At 48.1% G+C, this 24,260-nt stretch overlaps 1 protein-coding gene across 1 annotated transcript in view; it reads right to left on the reverse strand.

Annotated features, from left to right (window-relative positions):
• DNAH17 (dynein axonemal heavy chain 17) overlaps positions 1 to 24,260 on the reverse strand; it is a 7,556,186-nt gene that overhangs the window by 3,363,353 nt on the left and 4,168,573 nt on the right. The window contains exon 33 of the mRNA XM_069201738.1: positions 5,946 to 6,119. Coding sequence (XP_069057839.1) covers positions 5,946 to 6,119 — 174 coding nt within the window. The remainder of the gene's footprint in view (positions 1 to 5,945; positions 6,120 to 24,260) is intronic.

The raw sequence follows: 24,260 nt of genomic DNA on the forward strand, positions 1-24,260 counted from the left end.
GGCTAGGAAGTTTCTTTCCTGAATCTTTTCCTGGGGGAGTCCCTGAATCAGATTGGGAACTATTAGGTACTTTTTCAACAGATGGGGCACTTATAGCCTTATCTTGTTCTCTAAGCATGTTAAGTAACAGTTCCAAGGAAAGATTCTTCCCTACACTCAAACCTCTCTCTATGCAGAGACTCCTTGCTCCTTTCCAGCTAAGGTGGTCATGTGCAAGTTTGGACAGATCAACATTTTGGCCTGTTCCAGACATTTTTAGAGAGAGTTAAAGTGATAGAAAAAGAAAAAAAAGTTTTCAGAACTTTTTAGAAAGACAGAAAAAAACTTTTTAAACTTTTAAAAACTTTTTAGAAAGTTTAGAAGTACTTTTCAGCACTTAGAAAAGAGTGAAAAGAGGAAATGCAAAACTTTTTGGCTATGTGTATATACACTGACCTTGTTTTGTATATTTTTCTCTTATGAAAAATACAATGACAAGAGTGGTAAGTGTAGGAGGCTGGACTGGCTTGTAGTGAGTACCAAGGGGTACTTGCACCTTGCACCAGGCCCAGTTATCCCTTATTAGTGTATAGGGTGTCTAGCAGCTTAGGCTGATAGATAATGGTAGCTTAGCAGAGCAGCTTAGGCTGAACTAGGAGACGTGTGAAGCTACTACAGTACCACTTAGTGTCATATGCACAATATCATAAGAAAACACAATCCACAGTTATACTAAAAATAAAGGTACTTTATTTTTATGACAATATGCCAAAGTATCTTAGAGTGTACCCTCAGTGAGAGGATAGGAAATATACACAAGATATATATACACAATAGCAAAAATATGCAGTATAGTCTTAGAAAACAGTGCAAACAATGTATAGTTACAATAGGATGCAATGGGGAAACATAGGGATAGGGGCAACACAAACCATATACTCCAGAAGTGGAATGCGAACCACGAATGGACCCCAAACCTATGTGACCTTGTAGAGGGTCGCTGGGACTATTAGAAAATAGTGAAAGTTAGAAAAATAACTCTCCCCAAGACCCTGAAAAGTGAGTGCAAAGTGCACTAAAGTTCCCCTAAGGACAAAATAGTCGTGTTAGAGGAATAATGCAGGAAAGACACAAACCAGCAATGCAACAACTGTGGATTTCCAATCTAGGGTACCTGTGGAACAAGGGGACCAAGTCCAAAAGTCACAAGCAAGTCGGAGATGGGCAGATGCCCAGGAAATGCCAGCTGCGGGTGCAAAGAAGCTTCGACTGGACAGAAGAAGCTGAGGTTTCTGCAGGAACGAAAAGAGCTAGAGACTTCCCCTTTGGTGGACGGATCCCACTCGCCTTGGAGAGTCGTGCAAAAGTGTTTTCCCGCCAGAAGAACGCCAACAAGCCTTGCTACACGCAAATCGTGCGTTTGGCGTTTTTGGACACTGCTGGGGCCCAGGAGGGACCAGGACGTCGCAAAGTGGACCTGAAGAGAGAAGGGACGTCGAGCAAGACAAAGAGCCCTAACTGAAGCAGGTAGCACCCGGAGAAGTGCCAGAAACAGGCACTACGAGGATGCGTGAAATGGTGCTCGCCGAAGTTGCACAAAGGAGTCCCACGTCGCCGGAGACCAACTTAGAAAGTCGTGCAATGCAGGTTAGAGTGCCGTGGACCCAGGCTTGGCTGTGCACAAAGGATTTCCGCCGGAAGTGCACAGGGGCCGGAGTGGCTGCAAAGTCGCGGTTCACAGCAATGCAGCCCAGCGAGGTGAGGCAAGGACTTACCTCCACCAAACTTGGGCTGAAGAGTCACTGGACTGTGGGGGTCACTTGGACAGCGTCGCTGGATTCGAGGGACCTCGCTCGTCGTGCTGAGAGGAGACCCAAGGGACCGGTAATGCAGCTTTTTGGTGCCTGCGGTTGCAGGGGGAAGATTCCGTCGACCCACGGGAGATTTCTTCGGAGCTTCTGGTGCAGAGAGGAGGCAGACTACCCCCACAGCATGCACAAGCAGGAAAACAGTCGAGAAGGCGGCAGGATCAGCGTTACAGAGTTGCAGTAGTCGTCTTTGCTACTATGTTGCAGGTTTGCAGGCTTCCAGCGCGGTCAGCGGTCGTTTCCTTATCAGAAGGTGAAGAGAGAGATGCAGAGGAACTCGGCTGAGCTCATGCATTCGTTATCTAAAGTTTCCCCAGAGACAGAGACCCTAAATAGCCAGAAAAGAGGGTTTGGCTAACTAGGAGAGAGGAAAGGCTACTAACACCTGAAGGAGCCTATCACAAGGAGTCTCTGACGTCACCTGGTGGCACTGGCCACTCAGAGCAGTCCAGTGTGCCAGCAGCACCTCTGTTTCCAAGATGGCAGAGGTCTGGAGCACACTGGAGGAGCTCTGGACACCTCCCAGGGGAGGTGCAGGTCAGGGGAGTGGTCACTCCCCTTTCCTTTGTCCAGTTTCGCGCCAGAGCAGGGGCTAAGGGGTCCCTGAACCGGTGTAGACTGGCTTATGCAGAATTGGGCACATCTGTGCCCAACAAAGCATTTCCAGAGGCTGGGGGAGGCTACTCCTCCCCTGCCTTCACACCATTTTCCAAAGGGAGAGGGTGTCACACCCTCTCTCAGACAGAGGAAGTTCTTTGTTCTGCCATCCTGGGCCAGGCCTGGCTGGACCCCAGGAGGGCAGCTGCCTGTCTGAGGGGTTGGCAGCAGCAGCAGCTGCAGTGAAACCCCAGGAAGGGCAGTTTGGCAGTACCAGGGTCTGTGCTACAGACCACTGGGATCATGGAATTGTACCAACAATGCCAGGATGGCATAGAGGGGGCAATTCCATGATCATAGACATGTTACATGGCCATATTCGGAGTTACCATGGTGAAGCTACATATAGGTAGTGACCTATATGTAGTGCACGCGTGTAATGGTGTCCCCGCACTCACAAAGTTCAGTGAATTGGCTCTGAACAATGTGGGGGCACCTTGGCTAGTGCCAGGGTGCCCTCATACTAAGTAACTTTGCACCTAACCTTTACCAGGTAAAGGTTAGACATATAGGTGACTTATAAGTTACTTAAGTGCAGTGTAAAATGGCTGTGAAATAACGTGGACGTTATTTCACTCAGGCTGCAGTGGCAGGCCTGTGTAAGAATTGTCAGAGCTCCCTATGGGTGGCAAAAGAAATGCTGCAGCCCATAGGGATCTCCTGGAACCCCAATACCCTGGGTACCTCAGTACCATATACTAGGGAATTATAAGGGTGTTCCAGTAAGCCAATGTAAATTGGTAAAAAATGGTCACTAGCCTGTCAGTGACAATTTGGAAAGAAATGAGAGAGCATAACCACTGAGGTTCTGATTAGCAGAGCCTCAGTGAGACAGTTAGTCACTACACAGGTAACACATTCAGGCACACTTATGAGCACTGGGGCCCTGGGTTACCAGGGTCCCAGTGACACATACAACTAAAACAACATATATACAGTGAAAAATGGGGGTAACATGCCAGGCAAGATGGTACTTTCCTACGCTGTCCTCTGGAGTTCTTGGTCCTTTTAGATGCAGGGCAGTCCTCTGAGGCTCCAGAGGTCGCTGGACCCTGAGGACGCGTCGCTGTTGCAGTTTTTCTTGAAGTGGGGAGAGAGGCCGGTAGGGCTGGGGCCAAAGTAGTTAGTGTCTCCGTCTTCTCTGCAGGGCTTCAGGTCAGCAGTCCTTCTTCGTCTTCAGGTTGCAGGAATCTCTCTTCCTCGGTTCTGGGAGCCCCTAAATACTCAATTTAGGGGGGTGTTTAGGTCTGGGGGTTTAGTAGCCAATGGCTACTAGCCCTGAGGGTTCCTACACCCTCTTTGTGCCTCCTCCCTGAGGGGAGGGGGCCACCTCCCTAATCCTATTGGGGGAATCCTCCATCTGCAAGATGGAGGATTCCTAAAAGTCAGAGTCACCTCAGCTCAGGACACCTTAGGGGTTGTCCTGACTGGCCAGTGACTCCTCCTTGTTTTTCTTATTATCTCCTCCGGTCTTACCGCCAAAAGCCGGAGGGGCGGGCATCTCCACTAGCTGGGATGCCCTGTGGCGCTGTAACAAAGGGGGTGAGCCTTTAAGGCTCACCGCCAGGTGTTACAGTTCCTGCAGGAGGAGGTGAGAAGCACCTCCACCCAGTACAGGCTTTGTTCCTGGCCACAGAGTGACAAAGGCACTCTCCCCATGTGGCCAGCAACATGTCTGGTGTGTGGCAGGCTGGCAAAACTAGTCAGCCCACACTGGAAGTCGGGTATGTTTTCAGGGGGCATCTCTAAGATGCCCTCTGGGTGTATTTCACAATAGAATGTACACTGGCATCAGTGTGCATGTGTTGTGCTAAGACATTTGATACCAAACTTCCCAGTTTTCAGTGTAGCCATTATGGTGCTGTGGAGTTCGTGTTTGACAGACTCCCCGACCATATACTCTTATGGCTACCCTGCACTTACAATGTCTAAGGTTTTGCTTAGACACTTTAGGGACATAGGGGGTCATTCCGACCCCGCCGGGCGGCGGGTGCCGCCCGCCGGGCGGAGACCGCCAGAAGACCGCACCACGGTCAAATGACCGCGGCGGTCATTCTGACTTTCCCGCAGCGGGAAAGCCCCAGCAACGATGAAGCCGGCTCCGAATGGAGCCGGCGGAGTTGCTGGTGTGCGACGGGTGCAGTGGCACCCGTCGCGATTTTCAGTGTCTGCTTTGCAGACACTGAAAATCTGAATGGGGCCCTGTTAGGGGGCCCCTGCACTGCCCATGCCAGTGGCATGGGCAGTGCAGGGGCCCCCAGGGGCCCCACGACACCCGTTCCCGCCATCTTGTTCCTGGCGGTAAAAACCACCAGGAACGGGATGGCGGGAAGGGGATCGGAATCCCCATGGCGGCGCTGCTTGCAGCGCCACCGTGGAGGATTCTCTGGGGCAGGGGAAAACCGGCGGGAAACCGCCGGTTCCCCTTTTCTGACCGCGGCTTTACCGCTGCGGTCAGAATTACCCCTGAAGCTCCGCCAGTCTGTTGGAGGTGCTTCCTCCGTCCCCGGCCCTGGCGGTCCTTGACCGCCAGGGTCGGAATGACCCCCATAGTGCTCATGCACCTATGCCCTCACCTATGGTATAGTGCACCCTGCCTTAGGGCTGTAAGGCCTGCTAGAGGGGTGACTTATCTATGCCATGGGCAGTGTGAGGTTGGCATGGCACCCTGAGGGGAGTGCCATGTCGACGTAGTCATTTTCTCCCCACCAGCACACACAAGCTGGCATTCAGTGTGTCTGTGCTGAGTGAGGGGTCCCCAGGGTGGCATAAGACATGCTGCAGCCCTTAGAGACCTTCCCTGGCAGCAGGGCCCTTGGTACCAGGGGTACCAGTTAGAAGGGACTTACCTGGATGCCAGGGTGTGCCAATTGTGGAGACAAAGGTACAGTTTTAGGGAAGGAACACTGGTGCTTGGGCCTGGTTAGCAGGCCTCAGCACTCTTACAAATCATAACTTGGCATCAGCAAAGGCAAAAAGTCAGGGGGTATCCATGCCAAGGAGGCATTTCCTTACATTCAGTGACACAGTTAAGCACTACTGATAACACACACATTAGGCCACAAACTATGAGCACCGGGGTCCTGACCAGCAGGATCCCAGTGAGACAGGTAAAACATACTGACAAACATGTAGAAATTGGGGGTAACATGCCAGGAAAGATGGTACTTTCCTACACCAGTCTGACGCCTGGGGGAAATTCTAAGGTAAGGAATCTGAAACTAGAAGTCTCCATCAGATCTTGCGTTACAAAACATTTCTATAGCTTTTTATATATGTTTAAATTGACATATTTGAATCCCTCCAAGTTCCCACATGTGGGAGGGACTTTTCCGTTCTTAGGACCATATATGTTGATCTCCTGAAAGAGAAATATAGGCTATCTTTAAGTAGTATTATAAGTTTGAAAGATATAAAGATTGATACTGATTGATTGATTACCTGCAGTGGAATTTCAATATTCAGCACAAACTGTGGAATCTTTTCAGTCCAAGGCATAAACCGTTTATTTTCTGGGTCTATGTAGTAATCAAACACTGTTCCCTGAGAAGGGAACTTTATGGTTTTAAATTCATTGATCCACCACCTGCTGAACTCAAGACGGTAGTCTATAAGCTATAAAAAGAAGATCAATTGTCATAAAGAGACAATACACTGTTTCTTTCTTAACATTATTTGTGAGGATGAATAAAATAAAGACAATCATCAAAGCATTTGTAAACAGACCTGTAGTTATTCTATAAAATACCTAATCTGCATTTCCTGTTTCAGATTGTCTTAGCCCACCTGTCAATTATTGGGAACTGTCAACAATTGAACAAAACAGGAAAGAATAACGTTTTATTGTCCTTGGAATTAGTGGGACATGATGTATTAACAAAGGTGATTGCAGCACATTTTTTGCCTTCCTTTGCGACCAGCCTCTCCCTTGAAGTGAAAAGAATGTACAAAGCTGTCATACCACAAAGCGGCAGGTCACCAAAATTCACAAGCCTTCCACATCATGAATATTTAAGGGCCAGGACACAGCTTGCTACTCCTTAACACATTTATTTTAAGTCAGGGCCAGGTGCATAACATGCACAACTTGTGATGTACAAATTGCAAAATTTAACGAATTGCAGTTTATGAATTGCAAAATAATATGCATGAACCCATATGTTTACCTAACAGAAGTTTCTTAGTGCTAGCAATTGCTGAGTTACTGCTTCATTTTTGTGATTTGATTTAGTTCTGAAATTGTGAATCTTATGTCACAAATAGATACAGTTGCAGTGACCGATTCCACAGATACAGAAAATAAGTCAGAAGCGCTGTAGCTGATCCCTGGAGAGAAGCACACTTCTCAAACGTGTAGGAGGTTAGCTTGATTTCTGGTAGGTACCTAAGGTACTTACACCTTATACCAGGTCCAGTTATCCCTTATTAGTGAAATGTAGACAGTGTCTAGAAGCCATGCTCTCTAGGAGTAGTGTGCATGCGCAGCCAAAGAATAACTAGGAGACATGCAAAGCTCAAGCAATACCACTGTGGTCACACAGTACTTACATACATGAAAGAAAAACTCAGTGTTACAAAAATAAAGGTACTTTATTTTGGTGGCACAAATGCCAAAAATACCATAGCGACTATACTCCCTTAGGAGGTAATACACAAATTATGTACACTAGGATGCAGAAATAGCTGAAAAGGCAGTTAGAAAAAGGTGCAAATAGTGAAAATCACAATAGTTAGAAATGGGCCTGGGGGAATGTAGGAGGCTGGACTGGCTTGTAGTGGGTACCAAGGGGTACTTACACCTTGCACCAGGCCCAGGTATCCCTTATTAGTGTAGAGGGGTGTCTAGCAGCTTAGGCTGATAGAAAAGGTAGCTTAGCAGAGCAGCTTAGGCTGAACTAGGAGACGAGTGAAGCTCCTACAGTACCACTAGTGTCATATGCACAATATCATAAGAAAACACAATACACAGATATACTAAAAATAAAGGTACTTTATTTTTATGACAATATGCCAAAGTATCTCAGTGAGTACCCTCAGTATGAGGATAGCAAATATACACAAGATATATGTACACAATACCAAAATATGCAGTAATAGCAATAGAAAACAGTGCAAACAATGTATAGTCACAATAGAATGCAATGGGGGCACATAGGGATAGGGGCAACACAAACCATATACTCTAGAAGTGGAATGCGAACAACGAATGGACCCCAAACCTATGTGACCTTGTAGAAGGTCGCTGGGACTGTAAGAAAACAGTGAGGGTTAGAAAAATAGCCCACCCCAAGACCCTGAAAAGTGGGTGCAAAGTGCACCTAAGTTCCCCAGAGAGCACAGAAGTCGTGATAGGGGAATTCTGCAAGGAAGACCAACACCAGCAATGCAACAACGATGGATTTCCTGACGAGAGTACCTGTGGAACAAGGGGACCAAGTCCAAAAGTCACGATCAAGTCGGGAGTGGACAGAGGCCCAGGGAATGCCAGCTGTGGGTGCAAAGAAGCTGCCACCGGATGGTAGAAGCTGTGGATTCTGCAACAACGACAAGGGCTAGAAACTTCCCCTTTGGAGGATGGATGTCCAACGTCGTGAAGAGTCGTGCAGAGGTGTTTCCGTGCAGAAAAACTGCAAAAAAGCCTTGCTAGCTGCAAGGGTCGTGGTTAGGGTTTTTGGATGCTGCTGTGGCCCAGGAGGGACCAGGATGTCGCCAATTGCGTGAGGGGACAGAGGAGGCGCCCAGCAAGACAAGGAGCCCTCTCAAAAGCAAGCAGCACCTGCAGAAGTGCCAGAACAGGCACTACGAAGTGGAGTGAACCGGAGCTCACCCGAAGTCACAAAAGAGGGTCCCACGACGCCGGATGACAACTCAGGAGGTCGTGCACTGCAGGTTAGAGTGCTGGGGACCCAGGCTTGGCAGTGCACAAAGGAAATCCTGGAAGAGTGCACAGGAGCCGGAGTAGCTGCAAAACACGCGGTTCCCAGCAATGCAGTCTAGCGTGGGGAGGCAAGGACTTACCTCCACCAAACTTGGACTGAAGAGTCACTGGACTGTGGGAGTCACTTGGACAGAGTTGCTGAGTTCAAGGGACCTCGCTCGTCGTGCTGAGAGGAGACCCAGAGTACCCGTGATGCAGTTCTTTGGTGCCTGCGGTTGCAAGGGGAAGGTTCCGTCGACCCACAGGAGATTTCTTCGGAGCTTCTAGTGCAGAGAGGAGGCAGACTACCCCCACAGCTTGCACCACCAGGAAAACAGTCAAGAAGGTGGCAGGATCAGCGTTACAAGGTCGCAGTAGTCGTCTTTGCTACTTTGCTGCAGTTTTGCAGGCTTCCAGCACGGTCACCAGTCGATTCCTTGGCAGAAGGTGAAGAGAGAGATGCAGAGGGACTCTGATGAGCTCTTGCATTCGTTATCTAAAGAATTCCCCAAAGCAGAGACCCTAAATAGCCAGAAAAGGAGGTTCTGCTACTTAGGAGAGAGGATAGGCACGCAACACCTGGAGGAGCCTATCAGAAGGAGTCTCTGACGTCACCTGCTGAAACTGGCCACTCAGAGCAGTCCAGTGTGCCAGCAGCACCTCTGTTTCCAAGATGGGAGAGGTCTGGAGCACACTGGAGGAGCTCTGGGCACATCCCAGGGGAGGTGCAGGTCAGGGGAGTGGTCACTCCCCTTTCCTTTGTCCAGTTTCGCGCCAGAGCAGGGCTGGGGGATCCCTGAACCGGTGTAGACTGGCTTATGCAGAGATGGGCATCATCTGTGCCCATCAAAGCATTTCCAGAGGCTGGGGGAGGCTACTCCTCCCCAGCCCTGACACCTTTTTCCAAGGGGAGAGGGTGTAACACCCTCTCTCTGAGGAAGTCCTTTGTTCTGCCTTCCAGGGCCAAGTCTGGCTGGACCCCAGGAGGGCAGAAACCTGTCTGAGGGGTTGGCAGCAGCAGCTGCAGTGAAACCCCGGGAAAGGTAGTTTGGCAGTACCCGGGTCTGAGCTAGAGACTCGGGGGATCATGGAATTGTCTCCCCAATGCTAGAATGGCATTGGGTTGACAATTCCATGATCTTAGACATGTTACATGGCCATGTTCGGAGTTACCATTGTGACGCTATACATTTGTTCTGACATATGGATAGTGCACGCGTGTAATGGTGTCCCCGCACTCACAAAGTCTGGGGAATTTGCCCTGAACAATGTGGGAGCACCTTGGCTAGTGCCAGGGTGCCCACACACTAAGTAACTTAGCACCCAACCTTTACCAGGTAAAGGTTAGACATATAGGTGACTTATAAGTTACTTAAGTGCAGTGGTAAATGGCTGTGAAATAACGTAGACGTTATTTCACTCAGGCTGCAAGGGCAGGCCTGTGTAAGAATTGTCAGAGCTCCCTATGGTTGGCAAAAGAAATGCTGCAGCCCATAGGGATCTCCTGGAACCCCAATACCCTGGGTACCTCAGTACCATATACTAGGGAATTATAAGGGTGTTCCAGTATGCCAATGTAAATTGGTGAAATTGGTCACTAGCCTGTTAGTGACAGTTTGGAAAGAAATGAGAGAGCATAACTGTGAGAAAGTAGCCTCTTTCTAGCCTTGTTACCCCCAACTTTTGGCCTGTTTGTGAGTGTATGTCAGGGTGTTTTCACTGTCTCACTGGGATCCTGCTAGCCAGGGCCCAGTGCTCATAGTGAAAACACTATGTTTTCAGTATGTTTGTTATGTGTCACTGGGACCCTGCTAGTCAGGACCCCAGTGCTCATAAGTTTGTGGCCTATATGTATGTGTTCCCTGTGTGGTGCCTAACTGTCTCACTGAGGCTCTGCTAACCAGAACCTCAGTGGTTATGCTCTCTCATTTATTTCAAATTGTCACTAACAGGCTAGTGACCAATTTTACCAATTTACATTGGCTTACTGGAACACCCTTATAATTCCCTAGTATATGGTACTGAGGTACCCAGGGTATTGGGGTTCCAGGAGATCCCTATGGGCTGCAGCATTTCTTTTGCCACCCATAGGGAGCTCTGACAATTCTTACACAGGCCTGCCACTGCAGCCTGAGTGAAATAACGTCCACGTTATTTCACAGCCATTTTACACTGCACTTAAGTAACTTATAAGTCACCTATATGTCTAACCTTTACCTGGTAAAGGTTAGTTGCAAAGTTACTTAGTGTGAGGGCACCCTGGCACTAGCCAAGTTGCCCCCACATTGTTCAGAGCCAATTCCCTGAACTTTGTGAGTGCGGGGACACCATTACACGCGTGCACTACATATAGGTTACTACCTATATGTAGCTTCACAATGGTAACTCCGAATATGGCCATGTAACATGTCTATGATCATGGAATTGCCCCCTCTATACCATCCTGGCATAGTTGGCACAATCCCATGATCCCAGTGGTCTGTAGCACAGACCCTGGTACTGCCAAACTGCCCTTCCTGGGGTTTCACTGCAGCTGCTGCTGCTGCCAACCCCTCAGACAGGCATCTGCCCTCCTGGGGTCCAGCCAGGCCTGGCCCAGGATGGCAGAACAAAGAACTTCCTCTGAGAGAGGGTGTGACACCCTCTCCCTTTGGAAAATGGTGTGAAGGCAGGGGAGGAGTAGCCTCCCCCAGCCTCTGGAAATGCTTTCTTGGGCACAGATGTGCCCAATTCTGCATAAGCCAGTCTACACCGGTTCAGGGACCCCTTAGCCCCTGCTCTGGCGCGAAACTGGACAAAGGAAAGGGGAGTGACAACTCCCCTGACCTGCACCTCCCCTGGGAGGTGTCCAGAGCTCCTCCAGTGTGCTCCAGACCTCTGCCATCTTGGAAACAGAGGTGCTGCTGGCACACTGGACTGCTCTGAGTGGCCAGTGCCACCAGGTGACGTCAGAGACTCCTTGTGATAGGCTCCTTCAGGTGTTGCTAGCCTATCCTCTCTCCTAAGTAGCCAAACCCTCTTTGCTGGCTATTTAGGGTCTCTGTCTCTGGGGAAACTTTAGATAACGAATGCAAGAGCTCATCCGAGTTCCTCTGCATCTCTCTCTTCACCTTCTGATAAGGAATCGACTGCTGACCGCGCTGGAAGCCTGCAAACCTGCAACATAGTAGCAAAGACGACTACTGCAACTCTGTAACGCTGATCCTGCCGCCTTCTCGACTGTTTTCCTGCTTGTGCATGCTGTGGGGGTAGTCTGCCTCCTCTCTGCACCAGAAGCTCCGAAGAAATCTCCTGTGGGTCGACGGAATCTTCCCCCTGCAACCGCAGGCACAAAAAAGCTGCATTACCTGTCCCTTGGGTCTCCTCTCAGCACGACGAGCGAGGTCCCTCGAATCCAGCAACTCTGTCCAAGTGACCCCCACAGTCCAGTGACTCTTCAATCCAAGTTTGGTGGAGGTAAGTCCTTGCCTCACCTCGCTGGGCTGCATTGCTGGGAACTGCGACTTTTGCAGCTACTACGGCCCCTGTGCACTTCCGGTGGAAATCCTTTGTGCACAGCCAAGACTGGGTCCACGGCACTCTAACCTGCATTGCACGACTTTCTAAGTTGGTCTCCGGCGACGTGGGACTCCTTTGTGCAACTTCGGCGAGCACCGTTTCACGCATCCTTGTAGTGCCTGTTTCTGGCACTTCTCCGGGTGCTACCTGCTTCAGAGAGGGCTCTTTGTCTTGCGCGATGTCCCTTCTCTCTGCTGGTCCAATTTGCGACCTCCTGGTGCCTCCTGGGCCTCAGCAGCGTCCAAAAATGCTAACCGCACGATTTGCAGCTAGCAAGGCTTGTTGGCGTTCTTTTGGCAGGAAAACACTTCTGCACGACTCTGCATGGCGAGTGGAATCCGTTCACCAAAGGGGAAGTCTCTAGCCCTTTTTGTTCCTGCAGAAACCTCAGATTCTTCTGTCCAGTAGAAGCTTCTTTGCACCCGCAGCTGGCATTTCCTGGGCATCTGCCCATCTCCGACTTGCTTGTGACTTTTGGACTTGGTCCCCTTGTTCCACAGGTACCCTAGATTGGAAATCCACAGTTGTTGCATTGCTGGTTTGTGTCTTTCCTGCATTATTCCTCTAACACGACTTCTTTGTCCTTAGGGGAACTTTAGTGCACTTTGCACTCACTTTTCAGGGTCTTGGGGAGGGTTATTTTTCTAACTCTCACTATTTTCTAATAGTCCCAGCGACCCTCTACAAGGTCACATAGGTTTGGGGTCCATTCGTGGTTCGCATTCCACTTTTGGAGTATATGGTTTGTGTTGCCCCTATCCCTATGTTTCCCCATTGCATCCTATTGTAACTATACATTGTTTGCACTGTTTTCTAAGACTATATTGCATATTTTTGCTATTGTGTATATATATCTTGTGTATATTTCCTATCCTCTCACTGAGGGTACACTCTAAGATACTTTGGCATATTGTCATAAAAATAAAGTACCTTTATTTTTAGTATAACTGTGTATTGTGTTTTCTTATGATATTGTGCATATGACACTAAGTGGTACTGTAGTAGCTTCACACGTCTCCTAGTTCAGCCTAAGCTGCTCTGCTAAGCTACCATTATCTATCAGCCTAAGCTGCTAGACACCCTATACACAAATAAGGGATAACTGGGCCTGGTGCAAGGTGCAAGTACCCCTTGGTACTCACTACAAGCCAGTCCAGTCTCCTACATTGGTTGTGCAGCGGTGGGATAAGTGCTTTGAGACTACTTACCACTCTTGTCATTGTACTTTTCATAAGAGAAAAATATACAAAACAAGGTCAGTGTATATACACATAGCCAAAAAGTTTTGCATTTCCTCTTTTCACTCTTTTCTAAGTGCTGAAAAGTACTTCTAACTTTCTAAAAAGTTCTAAAAAGTTTTAAAAGTTTTTTCTCTGTCTTTCTAAAAGCTCTGAAAACTTTTTTCTCTTTTTCTATCACTTTAACTCTCTCTAAAAAATGTCTGGTACAGGCCAAAATGTTGAACTGTCCAAAATTGCATATGATCACCTTAGCTGGAAAGGAGCAAGGAGTCTCTGCATAGAGAGAGGTTTGAGTGTAGGGAAAAATCCTTCCTTGGAATTGTTACTTAACATGCTTAGAGAACAAGATAAGGCTAAAAGTGCCCCATCTGTTGATAAAGTAGCTAATGGTTCCCAATCTGATCCAGGGACTCCCCCAGGAAAAGATTCAGGAAAGAAACTTCTCAGCCTGCCCATTACTAGACAGTCTAGCATAGTTGGTACAGAGGTTTAATCACACCATACTGATGGTGTGCTCTCACATTATAGTGTTAGCCAAGCTGTTAGGGTGCCCTCTGTAAGGGACAGGTCTCCTTCTGTCCATTCTCACCATACTTCTGTTTCAAGGCATGTCCCTCCCACCCACCCTGATGACAGATTGTTAGAAAGGGAGCTCAATAGATTGAGAGTGGAACAAACCAGACTGAAGCTCAAGAAGCAACAGCTGGATTTGGAAAGACAGACTTTAGAAGTAGAGAAGGAGAGACAGAAACTGGGTTTAGAAACCCATGGTGGCAGCAGCAGTATTCCCCATAGTCATCCTGCAAAAGAGCATGATTCCAGGAATCTGCACAAGATAGTTCCCCCTTATAAGGAGGGGGATGACATTAACAAGTGGTTTGCTGCACTTGAGAGAGCCTGTGCTGTACAGGATGTCCCTCAAAGGCAGTGGGCTGCTATCCTATGGCTATCATTTAGTGGAAAAGGTAGGGATAGGCTCCTTACTGTGAAAGAAAGTGAAGCCAATGATTACAAAGTTCTTAAGAATGCACTCCTGGATGGTTATGGCTTAACCACTGAACAATACAGGATAAAGTTCAGAGAGACCAAGAAGGAGTCTTCACAAGACTGGGTTGATTTAATTGACCATTCAGTGAAGGCCTTGGAGGGGTGGTTACATGGCAGTAAAGTTACTGATTATGAGAGCCTGTATAACTTGATCCTGAGAGAGCATATTCTTAATAATTGTGTGTCTGATTTGCTGCACCAGTACTTGGTGGACTCTGATCTGACCTCTCCCCAAGAATTGGGAAAGAAGGCAGACAAATGGGTCAGAACAAGGGTGAACAGAAAAGTTCATACAGGGGGTGACAAAGATGGCAACAAGAAGAAGGATGGTAAGTCTTCTGACAAGGGTGGGGACAAATCTAAAAATGAGTCTTCATCAGGCCCACAAAAACACTCTTGTGGGGGTGGTGGGCCCAAATCCTCTTCTAATCAAAACAAGGAAAAGAAACCATGGTGCTATTTATGTAAAATAAAAGGCCATTGGACAACAGATCCCAGTTGTCCAAAGAAAAGCACCAAGCCTCCTACCACTACAACCCCTACTGCTACACCTAGTGTCCCTACTAATAGCAGTGGTGGTGGGAGCAAACCTACTAATAGCCAATCCAAGGGAGTAGCTGGGCTCACTATTGGTAACTTAGTTGGGGTTGGTCTGGTTAGGGAGACCACAGAGGCTATACTAGTCTCTGAGGGGGCTATTGATTTAGCCACCATAGTTGCTTGTCCCCTTAATATGGATAAGTACAAGCAGCTACCCCTAATAAATGGTGTTGAGGTTCAGGCCTACAGGGACACTGGAGCCAGTGTGACTATGGTCATAGAGAAACTGGTCCACCCTGAACAACACCTACTTGGTCACCAGTACCAAGTAACCGATGCTCACAACAACACACTTAGCCACCCCATGGCTGTTGTAAATCTCAACTGGGGGGGGGTTACTGGTCCAAAGAAAGTTGTGGTAGCTTCAGATTTACCTGTAGACTGTCTATTAGGGAATGATTTGGAGACATCAGCTTGGTCAGATGTGGAGTTGGAGGCCCATGCAGCAATGCTGGGCATCCCAGGGCATATTTTTGCTTTGACAAGGGCTCAGGCCAAAAAGCAAAAAGGACAGGGAAGCTTGGATCCTGGAACAATGGACCAAGTGCTCCCTAAAGCTAGGGCTAGTAGAAGCAAACCACTTCCTACTATCCCTCCCTCTACAGTGGATTCTACTTCTGAGGAAGAAGAATTCCCTCCCTGTGCAGAACCTACACCAGAGGAGCTTCAAGCAGACACTGCTGAGCTTTTGGGTGAAGGGGGTCCTGCCAGGGAGGAGCTGAGTGTGGCACAGCAAACCTGTCCCACATTAGAGGGTCTAAGACAGCAAGCTGTCAAACAGGCTAATGGGGATGTCAGTGACTCTCACAGAGTTTACTGGGAGGACAACCTCTTGTACACTGAGGCAAGGGATCCTAAACCTGGAACTGCCAGGAGATTAGTGATCCCTCAGGAGTACAGAAAGTTCCTCCTAACTCTTGCACACGACATTCCCCTAGCTGGGCACCTGGGTCAAATGAAAACTTGGGACAGACTGGTTCCATTGTTTCTTTGGCCTAGGATGTCTGAGGACACAAAAGATTTTTGTAAGTCCTGTGAAACCTGTCAAGCCAGTGGCAAAACAGGTGGCACCCCAAAGGCAACCTCTTATTCCACTGCCTGTGGTTGGGGTTCCCTTTGAAAGGATAGGGGTTGACATAGTTGGCCCCCTTGACCCTCCTACTACTTCAGGCAATAGGTTTATCTTGGTGGTAGTGGACCATGCCACAAGATACCCTGAAGCAATTCCTTTAAGGACCACTACAGCTCCTGCAGTGGCAAAGGCACTCCTGGGAATATTTTCTAGGGTGGGCTTCCCAAAGGAAGTAGTATTCCCCTGTCTGATACTACTTCCTTTGGGAAGCCCACCCTAGAAAATATTCCCAGGAGGGCCTTTGCCACTGCAATTTCATGTCTGCATACTTAAAGGCCATGTGGAAGGAGTGTGGTGTGACTTACAAGTTCACTACACCCTATCATCCACAAACAAATGGACTGGTGGAGAGATTTAATAAAACTCTCAAAGGCATGATTATGGGTCTCCCTGAAAAACTCCGCAGGAGATGGGATATCCTGTTACCATGCCTCCTTTTTGCCTACAGGGAGGTACCCCAGAAAGGAGTGGGCTTCAGCCCCTTTGAACATCTTTTTGGACACCCTGTTAGGGGTCCACTCACACTTGTAAAGGAGGGTTGGGAACAACCTTTAAAAGCTCCTAAGCAGGATATTGTGGATTATGTACTTGGCCTCAGATCAAGGATGGCTGAGTACATGAAAAAGGCCAGCAAAAACCTTCAGGCCAGCCAAGAGCTCCAGAAGCAATGGCATGATCAGAAGGCTGTTTTGGTTCAGTACCAACCAGGGCAGAAAGTGTGGGTCTTGGAGCCTGTGGCCCCAAGAGCACTCCAAGATAAATGGAGTGGACCCCACACAATTGTTGAAAAGAAGGGAGAAGTCACCTATTTAGTTGACTTAGGAACTGCCAGGAGTCCCCTTGGGGTGCTCCATGTCAACCGCCTGAAACCTTACTATGACAGGGCTGATCTCACCCTGCTCATGGCAACTGATGAGGGACAGGAAGAAGACAGTGATCCTCTACCTGATCTCTTCTCTTCCACAGAACAAGATGCTCTTGTGGAAGGTGTAGTTTTGGCTGATTGTCTTACTGCTGAGCAGAAAGACCATTGCATAAATCTCCTAGATCAATTCTCTGAACTCTTCTCTACTGTGCCAGGTACCACTTCTTGGTGTGAGCACACTATAGATACTGGAGACAGTTTACCTGTCAAAAGTAAGATCTATAGGCAGCCTGACCATGTCAGGGACTGCATAAAGCAAGAGGTGCAGAAAATGCTAGAACTGGGAGTGGTTGAGCACTCTGAAAGTCCATAGGCTTCTCCTGTGGTACTTGTACCAAAACCCCATTCCAAAGATGGAAAGAAGGAAATGCGGTTTTGTGTAGACTATAGAGGTCTCAACCTTGTAACCAAAACTGATGCTCACCCTATACCCAGGGCAGATGAGCTCATAGATACACTGGCACCTGCCAAGTATCTAAGCACTTTTGATTTGACTGCAGGGTATTGGCAGATCAAATTGTCAGAAGATGCTAAACCTAAAACTGCATTTTCAACCATTGGAGGCCATTACCAGTTTACTGTAATGCCTTTTGGATTGAAAAATGCACCTGCCACTTTTCAGAGGTTGGTGAACACAGTCCTACAAGGGCTGGAAGCTTTCAGTGCAGCATATTTGGACGATATAACTGTCTTTAGCTCCAGCTGGGATGATCACCTGGTCCACCTATGGAAAGTTTTGGAGGCCCTGCAAAAGGCAGGCCTCACTATCAAGGCTTCAAAGTGCCAGATAGGGCAGGGGAAGGTGGTTTATCTGGGACACCTTGTTGGTGGGGAACAGATTGCACCACTACAGGGGAAAATCCAAACTATTATAGATTGGGTTCCCCCTACCACTCAGACTCAGGTGAGAGCCCTCCTAGGCCTCACTGGGTATTACAGGAGGTTCATTAAGAACAATGGCTCCATTGCAGCCCCTCTTAATGACCTCACATCCAAAAAGATGCCTAAAAAGGTATTGTGGACAGCTAGCTGTCAGAAAGCTTTTGAGGAGCTGAAGCAGGCCATGTGCTCTGCACCTGTCCTGAAAAGCCCTTGTTACTCTAAAAAATTCTATGTCCAAACTGATGCATCTGAATTAGGAGTAGGGGCAGTCCTATCACAACTTAATTCTGAGGGCCAGGATCAACCTGTTGCTTTTATTAGTAGGAGGTTGACCCCTAGAGAAAAGCGTTGGTCTGCCATTGAGAGGGAGGCCTTTGCTGTGGTCTGGGCTCTGAAGAAGTTGAGGCCATACCTGTTTGGCACTCACTTCATTGTTCAGACAGACCACAAACCTCTACTTTGGCTAAAACAAATGAAAGGTGAAAATCCTAAATTGTTGAGGTGGTCCATATCCCTACAGGGAATGGACTATACAGTGGAACATAGACCTGGGAGTAGCCACTCCAATGCAGATGGACTCTCCAGATATTTCCACTTAGACAATGAAGACTCATCAGGTCATGGCTAGTCTTATTGTCCTTCGTTTGCGGGGGGGTTGTGTAGGAAAGTACCATCTTGCCTGGCATGTTACCCCCATTTTTCACTGTATATATGTTGTTTTAGTTGTATGTGTCACTGGGACCCTGTTCACCAGGGCCCCAGTGCTCATAAGTGTGCCTGAATGTGTTACCTGTGTAGTGACTAACTGTCTCACTGAGGCTCTGCTAATCAGAACCTCAGTGGTTATGCTCTCTCATTTCTTTCAAATTGTCACTGACAGGCTAGTGACCAATTTTACCAATTTACATTGGCTTACTGGAACACCCTTATAATTCCCTAGTATATGGTACTGAGATACCCAGGGTATTGGGGTTCCAGGAGATCCCTATGGGCTGCAGCATTTCTTTTGCCACCCATAGGGAGCTCTGACAAATCTTACACAGGCCTGCCACTGCAGCCTGAGTGAAATAACGTCCACGTTATTTCACAGCCATTTTACACTGCACTTAAGTAACTTATAAGTCACCTATATGTCTAACCTTTACCTGGTAAAGGTTAGGTGCAAAGTTACTTAGTGTGTGGGCACCCTGGCACTAGCCAAGGTGCCCCCACATTGTTCAGAGCCAATTCACTGAATTTTGTGAGTGCGGGGACACCATTACACGCGTGCACTACATATAGGTCACTACCTATATGTAGCTTCACCATGGTAACTCCGAATATGGCCATGTAACATGTCTATGATCATGGAATTGCCCCCTCTATGCCATCCTGGCATTGTTGGTACAATTCCATGATCCCAGTGGTCTGTAGCACAGACCCTGGTACTGCCAGACTGCCCTTCCTGGGGTTTCACTGCAGCTGCTGCTGCTGCCAACCCCTCAGACAGGCAGCTGCCCTCCTGGGGTCCAGCCAGGCCTGGCCCAGGATGGCAGAACAAAGAACTTCCTCTGAGAGAGGGTGTGACACCCTCTCCCTTTGGAAAATGGTGTGAAGGCAGGGGAGGAGTAGCCTCCCCCAGCCTCTGGAAATGCTTTGTTGGGCACAGATGTGCCCAATTCTGCATAAGCCAGTCTACACCGGTTCAAGGACCCCTTAGCCCCTGCTCTGGCGCGAAACTGGACAAAGGAAAGGGGAGTGACCACTCCCCTGACCTGCACCTCCCCTGGGAGGTGTCCAGAGCTCCTCCAGTGTGCTCCAGACCTCTGCCATCTTGGAAACAGAGGTGCTGCTGGCACACTGGACTGCTCTGAGTGGCCAGTGCCACCAGGTTACGTCAGAGACTCCTGCTGATAGGCTCCTTCAGGTGTTAGTAGCCTTTCCTCTCTCCTAGGTAGCCAAACCCTCTTTTCTGGCTATTTAGGGTCTCTTATGGGTGGCAAAAGAAATGCTGCAGCCCATAGGGATCTCCTGGAACCCCAATACCCTGGGTACCTCAGTACCATATACTAGGGAATTATAAGGGTGTTCCAGTAAGCCAATGTAAATTGGTAAAAATGGTCACTAGCCTGTCAGTGACAATTTTGAAAGAAATGAGAGAGCATAACCACTGAGGTTCTGATTAGCAGAGCCTCAGTGAGACAGTTAGTCACTACACAGGTAACACATTCAGGCACACTTACGAGCACTGGGGCCCTGGGTTACCAGGGTCCCAGTGACACATACAACAAAAACAACATATATACAGTGAAAAATGGGGGTAACATGCCAGGCAAGATGGTACTTTCCTACACAACCCCCCCCCAAACGAAGGACAATAAGACTAGCCATTACCTGATGAGTCTTCATTGTCTAAGTGGAAATATCTGGAGAGTCCATCTGCATTGGAGTGGCTACTCCCAGGTCTATGTTCCACTGTATAGTCCATTCCCTGTAGGGATATGGACCACCTCAACAATTTAGGATTTTCACCTTTCATTTGTTTTAGCCAAAGTAGAGGTTTGTGGTCTGTCTGAACAATGAAGTGAGTGCCAAACAGGTATGGCCTCAACTTCTTCAGAGCCCAGACCACAGCAAAGGCCTCCCTCTCAATGGCAGACCAACGCTTTTCTCTAGGGGTAAACCTTCTACTAATAAAAGCAACAGGTTGATCCTGGCCCTCAGAATTAAGTTGTGATAGGACTGCCCCTACTCCTAATTCAGATGCATCAGTTTGGACATAGAATTTTTTAGAGTAACAAGGGCTTTTCAGGACAGGTGCAGAGCACATGGCCTGCTTCAGCTCCTCAAAAGCTTTCTGACAGCTTGCTGTCCATAATACCTTTTTAGGCATTTTCTTGGAAGTGAGGTCATTAAGAGGGGCTGCAATGGAGCCATAGTTCTTAATGAACCTCCTGTAATACCCAGTGAGGCCTAGGAAGGCTCTCACCTGAGTCTGAGTGGTAGGGGGAACCCAATCAATAATTGTTTGGATTTTCCCCTGAAGTGGTGCAATCTGTTCCCCACCAACAAGGTGTCCCAGATAAACCACCTTACCCTGCACTATCTGGCACTTTGAAGCCTTGATAGTGAGGCCTGCCTTTTGCAGGGCCTCCAAAACTTTCCATAGGTGGACCAGGTGATCATCCCAGCTGGAGCTAAAGACAGCTATATTGTCCAAATATGCTGCACTGAAAGCTTCCACCCCTTGCAGGACTGTGTTCACCAACCTCTGAAAAGTGGCAGATGCATTTTTCAAACCAAAAGGCATTACAGTAAACTGGTAATGTCCTCCAATGGTAGAAAATGCAGTCTTAGGTTTAGCATCTTCTGATAATTTGATCTGCCAATACCCTGCAGTCAAATCAAAAGTGCTTAGATACTTGGCAGATGCCAGTGTATCTATGAGCTCATCTGCCCTGGGTATAGGGTGAGCATCAGTTTTGGTTACCAAGTTGAGACCTCTATAGTCTACACAAAACCGCATTTCTTTCTTTCCATCTTTAGAATTGGGTTTTGGTACCAGTACCACAGGAGAAGCCCATGGACTGTCAGAGTGCTCAACCACTCCTAGTTCCAACATTTTCTGAACTTCTTGCTTTATGCAGTCCCTGACATGGTCAGGCTGCCTATAGATCTTACTTTTGACAGGTAAACTGTCTCCAGTATCTATAGTGTGCTCACACCAAGAAGTGGTGCCTGGCACAGTAGAGAAGAGTTCTGAAAATTGTCCTAGGAGATTTGTGCAATTGTCTTTCTGCTCAGCAGTAAGACAATCAGCCAAAACTACACCTTCCACAAGAGCATCTTGATCTGTGGAAGAGAAGAGATCAGGTAGAGGATCACTGTCTTCTTCCTGTCCCTCATCTGTTGCCATGAGCAGGGTGAGATCAGCCCTGTCATAGTAGGGTTTCAGGCGGTTGACATGGAGCACCCTAAGGGGACTCCTGGCAGTGCCTAAGTCAACCAAGTAGGTGACTTCACCCTTCTTTTCAACAATTGTGTGGGGTCCACTCCATTTATCTTGGAGTGCTCTTGGGGCCACAGGCTCCAAGACCCACACTTTCTGCCCTGGTTGGTACTGAACCAAAACAGCCTTCTGATCATGCCATTGCTTCTGGAGCTCTTGGCTGGCCTGAAGGTTTTTACTGGCCTTTTTCATGTACTCAGCCATCCTTGATCTGAGGCCAAGTACATAATCCACAATATCCTGCTTAGGAGCTTTTAAAGGTTGTTCCCAACCCTCCTTTACAAGTGTGAGTGGACCCCTAACAGGGTGTCCAAAAAGAAGTTCAAAGGGGCTGAAGCCCACTCCTTTCTGGGGTACCTCCCTGTAGGCAAAAAGGAGGCATGGTAGAAGGATATCCCATCTCCTGCGGAGTTTTTCAGGGAGTCCCATAATCATGCCTTTGAGAGTTTTATTAAATCTCTCCACCAGTCCATTTGTTTGTGGATGATAGGGTGTTGTGAACTTGTAAGTTACACCACACTCCTTCCACATGGCCTTTAAGTATGCAGACATGAAATTGCTTCCTCTGTCTGATACTACTTCCTTTGGGAAGCCCACCCTGGAAAATATTCCCAGGAGGGCCTTTGCCACTGCAGGAGCTGTAGTGGTCCTTAAAGGAATAGCTTCAGGATATCTTGTGGCATGGTCCACTACCACTAAGATAAACCTATTGCCTGAAGCAGTAGGAGGGTCAAGGGGGCCAACTATGTCAACCCCTACCCTTTCAAAGGGAACCCCAACCACAGGCAGTGGGATAAGGGGTGCCTTTGGAGTGCCACCTGTCTTGCCACTGGCTTGACAGGTTTCACAGGACTTACAAAATTCCTTTGTGTCCTCAGACATCCTAGGCCAATGAAACAATGGTACCAATCTGTCCCAAGTTTTCATTTGACCCAGGTGCCCAGCTAAGGGAATGTCATGTGCCAGTGTTAGGAGGAACTTGCTGTACTCCTGAGGAATCACTAATCTCCTGGCAGCTCCAGGTTTAGGATCCCTATGCTCAGTGTACAAGAGGTTGTCCTCCCAGTAAACTCTGTGAGAGTCACTGACATCCCCATTAGCCTGTTTGACAGCTTGCTGTCTGAGACCCTCTAATGTGGGACAGGTTTGCTGTGCCACACTCAGCTCCTCCCTGGCAGGCCCCCCTTCACCCAAAAGCTCAGCAGTGTCTGCTTCCAGCTCCTCTGGTGTAGGTTCTGCACAGGGAGGGAATTCTTCTTCCTCAGAAGTTGAATCCACTGTAGAGGGAGGGATAGTAGGAAGTGGTTTGCTTCTACTAGCCCTAGCTTTAGGGATCACTTGGTCCATTGTTCCAGGATCCAAGCTTCCCTGTCCTTTTTGCTTTTTGGCCTGAGCCCTTGTCAAAGCAAAAATATGCCCTGGGATGCCCAGCATTGCTGCATGGGCCTCCAACTCCACATCTGACCAAGCTGATGTCTCCAAATCATTCCCTAATAGACAGTCTACAGGTAAATCTGAAGCTACCACAACTTTCTTTGGACCAGTTACCCCCCCCCAGTTGAGATTTACAACAGCCATGGGGTGGCTTTGTGTTATGTTGTGAGCATCGGTTACTTGGTACTGGTGTCCAAGTATGTGTTGTTCAGGGTGCACCAGTTTCTCAATCACCATTGTGACACTGGCACCTGTGTCCCTGTAGGCCTGGACCTCAACACCATTTATTAGGGTTAGTTGCTTGTACTTCTCCAAGTTATGGGGGCAAGCAACCAAAGTGGCTAAATCAATAGCCCCTTCAGAGACTAAAGTAGCCTCTGTGGTCTCCCTAATCATTCCAACCCAACTAAATTACCAAAAGTGAGCCCAACTACTCCCTTGGATTGGCTATTAGTGGGTTTGCTCCCACCACCACTGCTATTAGTAGGGACACTAGGTGTAGCAGTAGGGGTTGTAGTGGTAGGAGCTGTGGTGCCTTTCTTTGGACAACTGGGATCTGTTGTCCAATGGCCTTTTATTTTACATAAATAGCACCATGGTTTCTTTTCCTTGTTCTGATTAAAGGAGGATTTGGACCCACCACCCCCACCAGAGTGTTTTTGTGGGCCTGATGAAGACTCATTTTTAGATTTGTCCCCACCCTTGTCTGAAGACTTACCATCCTTCTTTTTGTTGCCATCTTTGTCACCCCCTGTATGAACTTTTCTGTTCACTCTTGTTCTGACCCATTTGTCTGCCTTCTTTCCCAATTCTTGGGGAGAGGTCAGATCAGAGTCCACCAAGTACTGGTGCAACAAATCAGACACACAATTATTAAGAATATGCTCTCTCAGGATTAAGTTATACAGGCTGTCATAATCAGTAACTTTACTGCCATGTAACCACCCCTCCAAGGCCTTCACTGAATGGTCAATGAAATCAACCCAGTCTTGTGAAGACTCCTTTTTGGTCTCTCTGAACTTTATCCTGTAC

Source organism: Pleurodeles waltl, chromosome 7, assembly GCF_031143425.1.
Source record: "Pleurodeles waltl isolate 20211129_DDA chromosome 7, aPleWal1.hap1.20221129, whole genome shotgun sequence".
NCBI classification, from domain to species: domain Eukaryota; kingdom Metazoa; phylum Chordata; class Amphibia; order Caudata; family Salamandridae; genus Pleurodeles; species Pleurodeles waltl.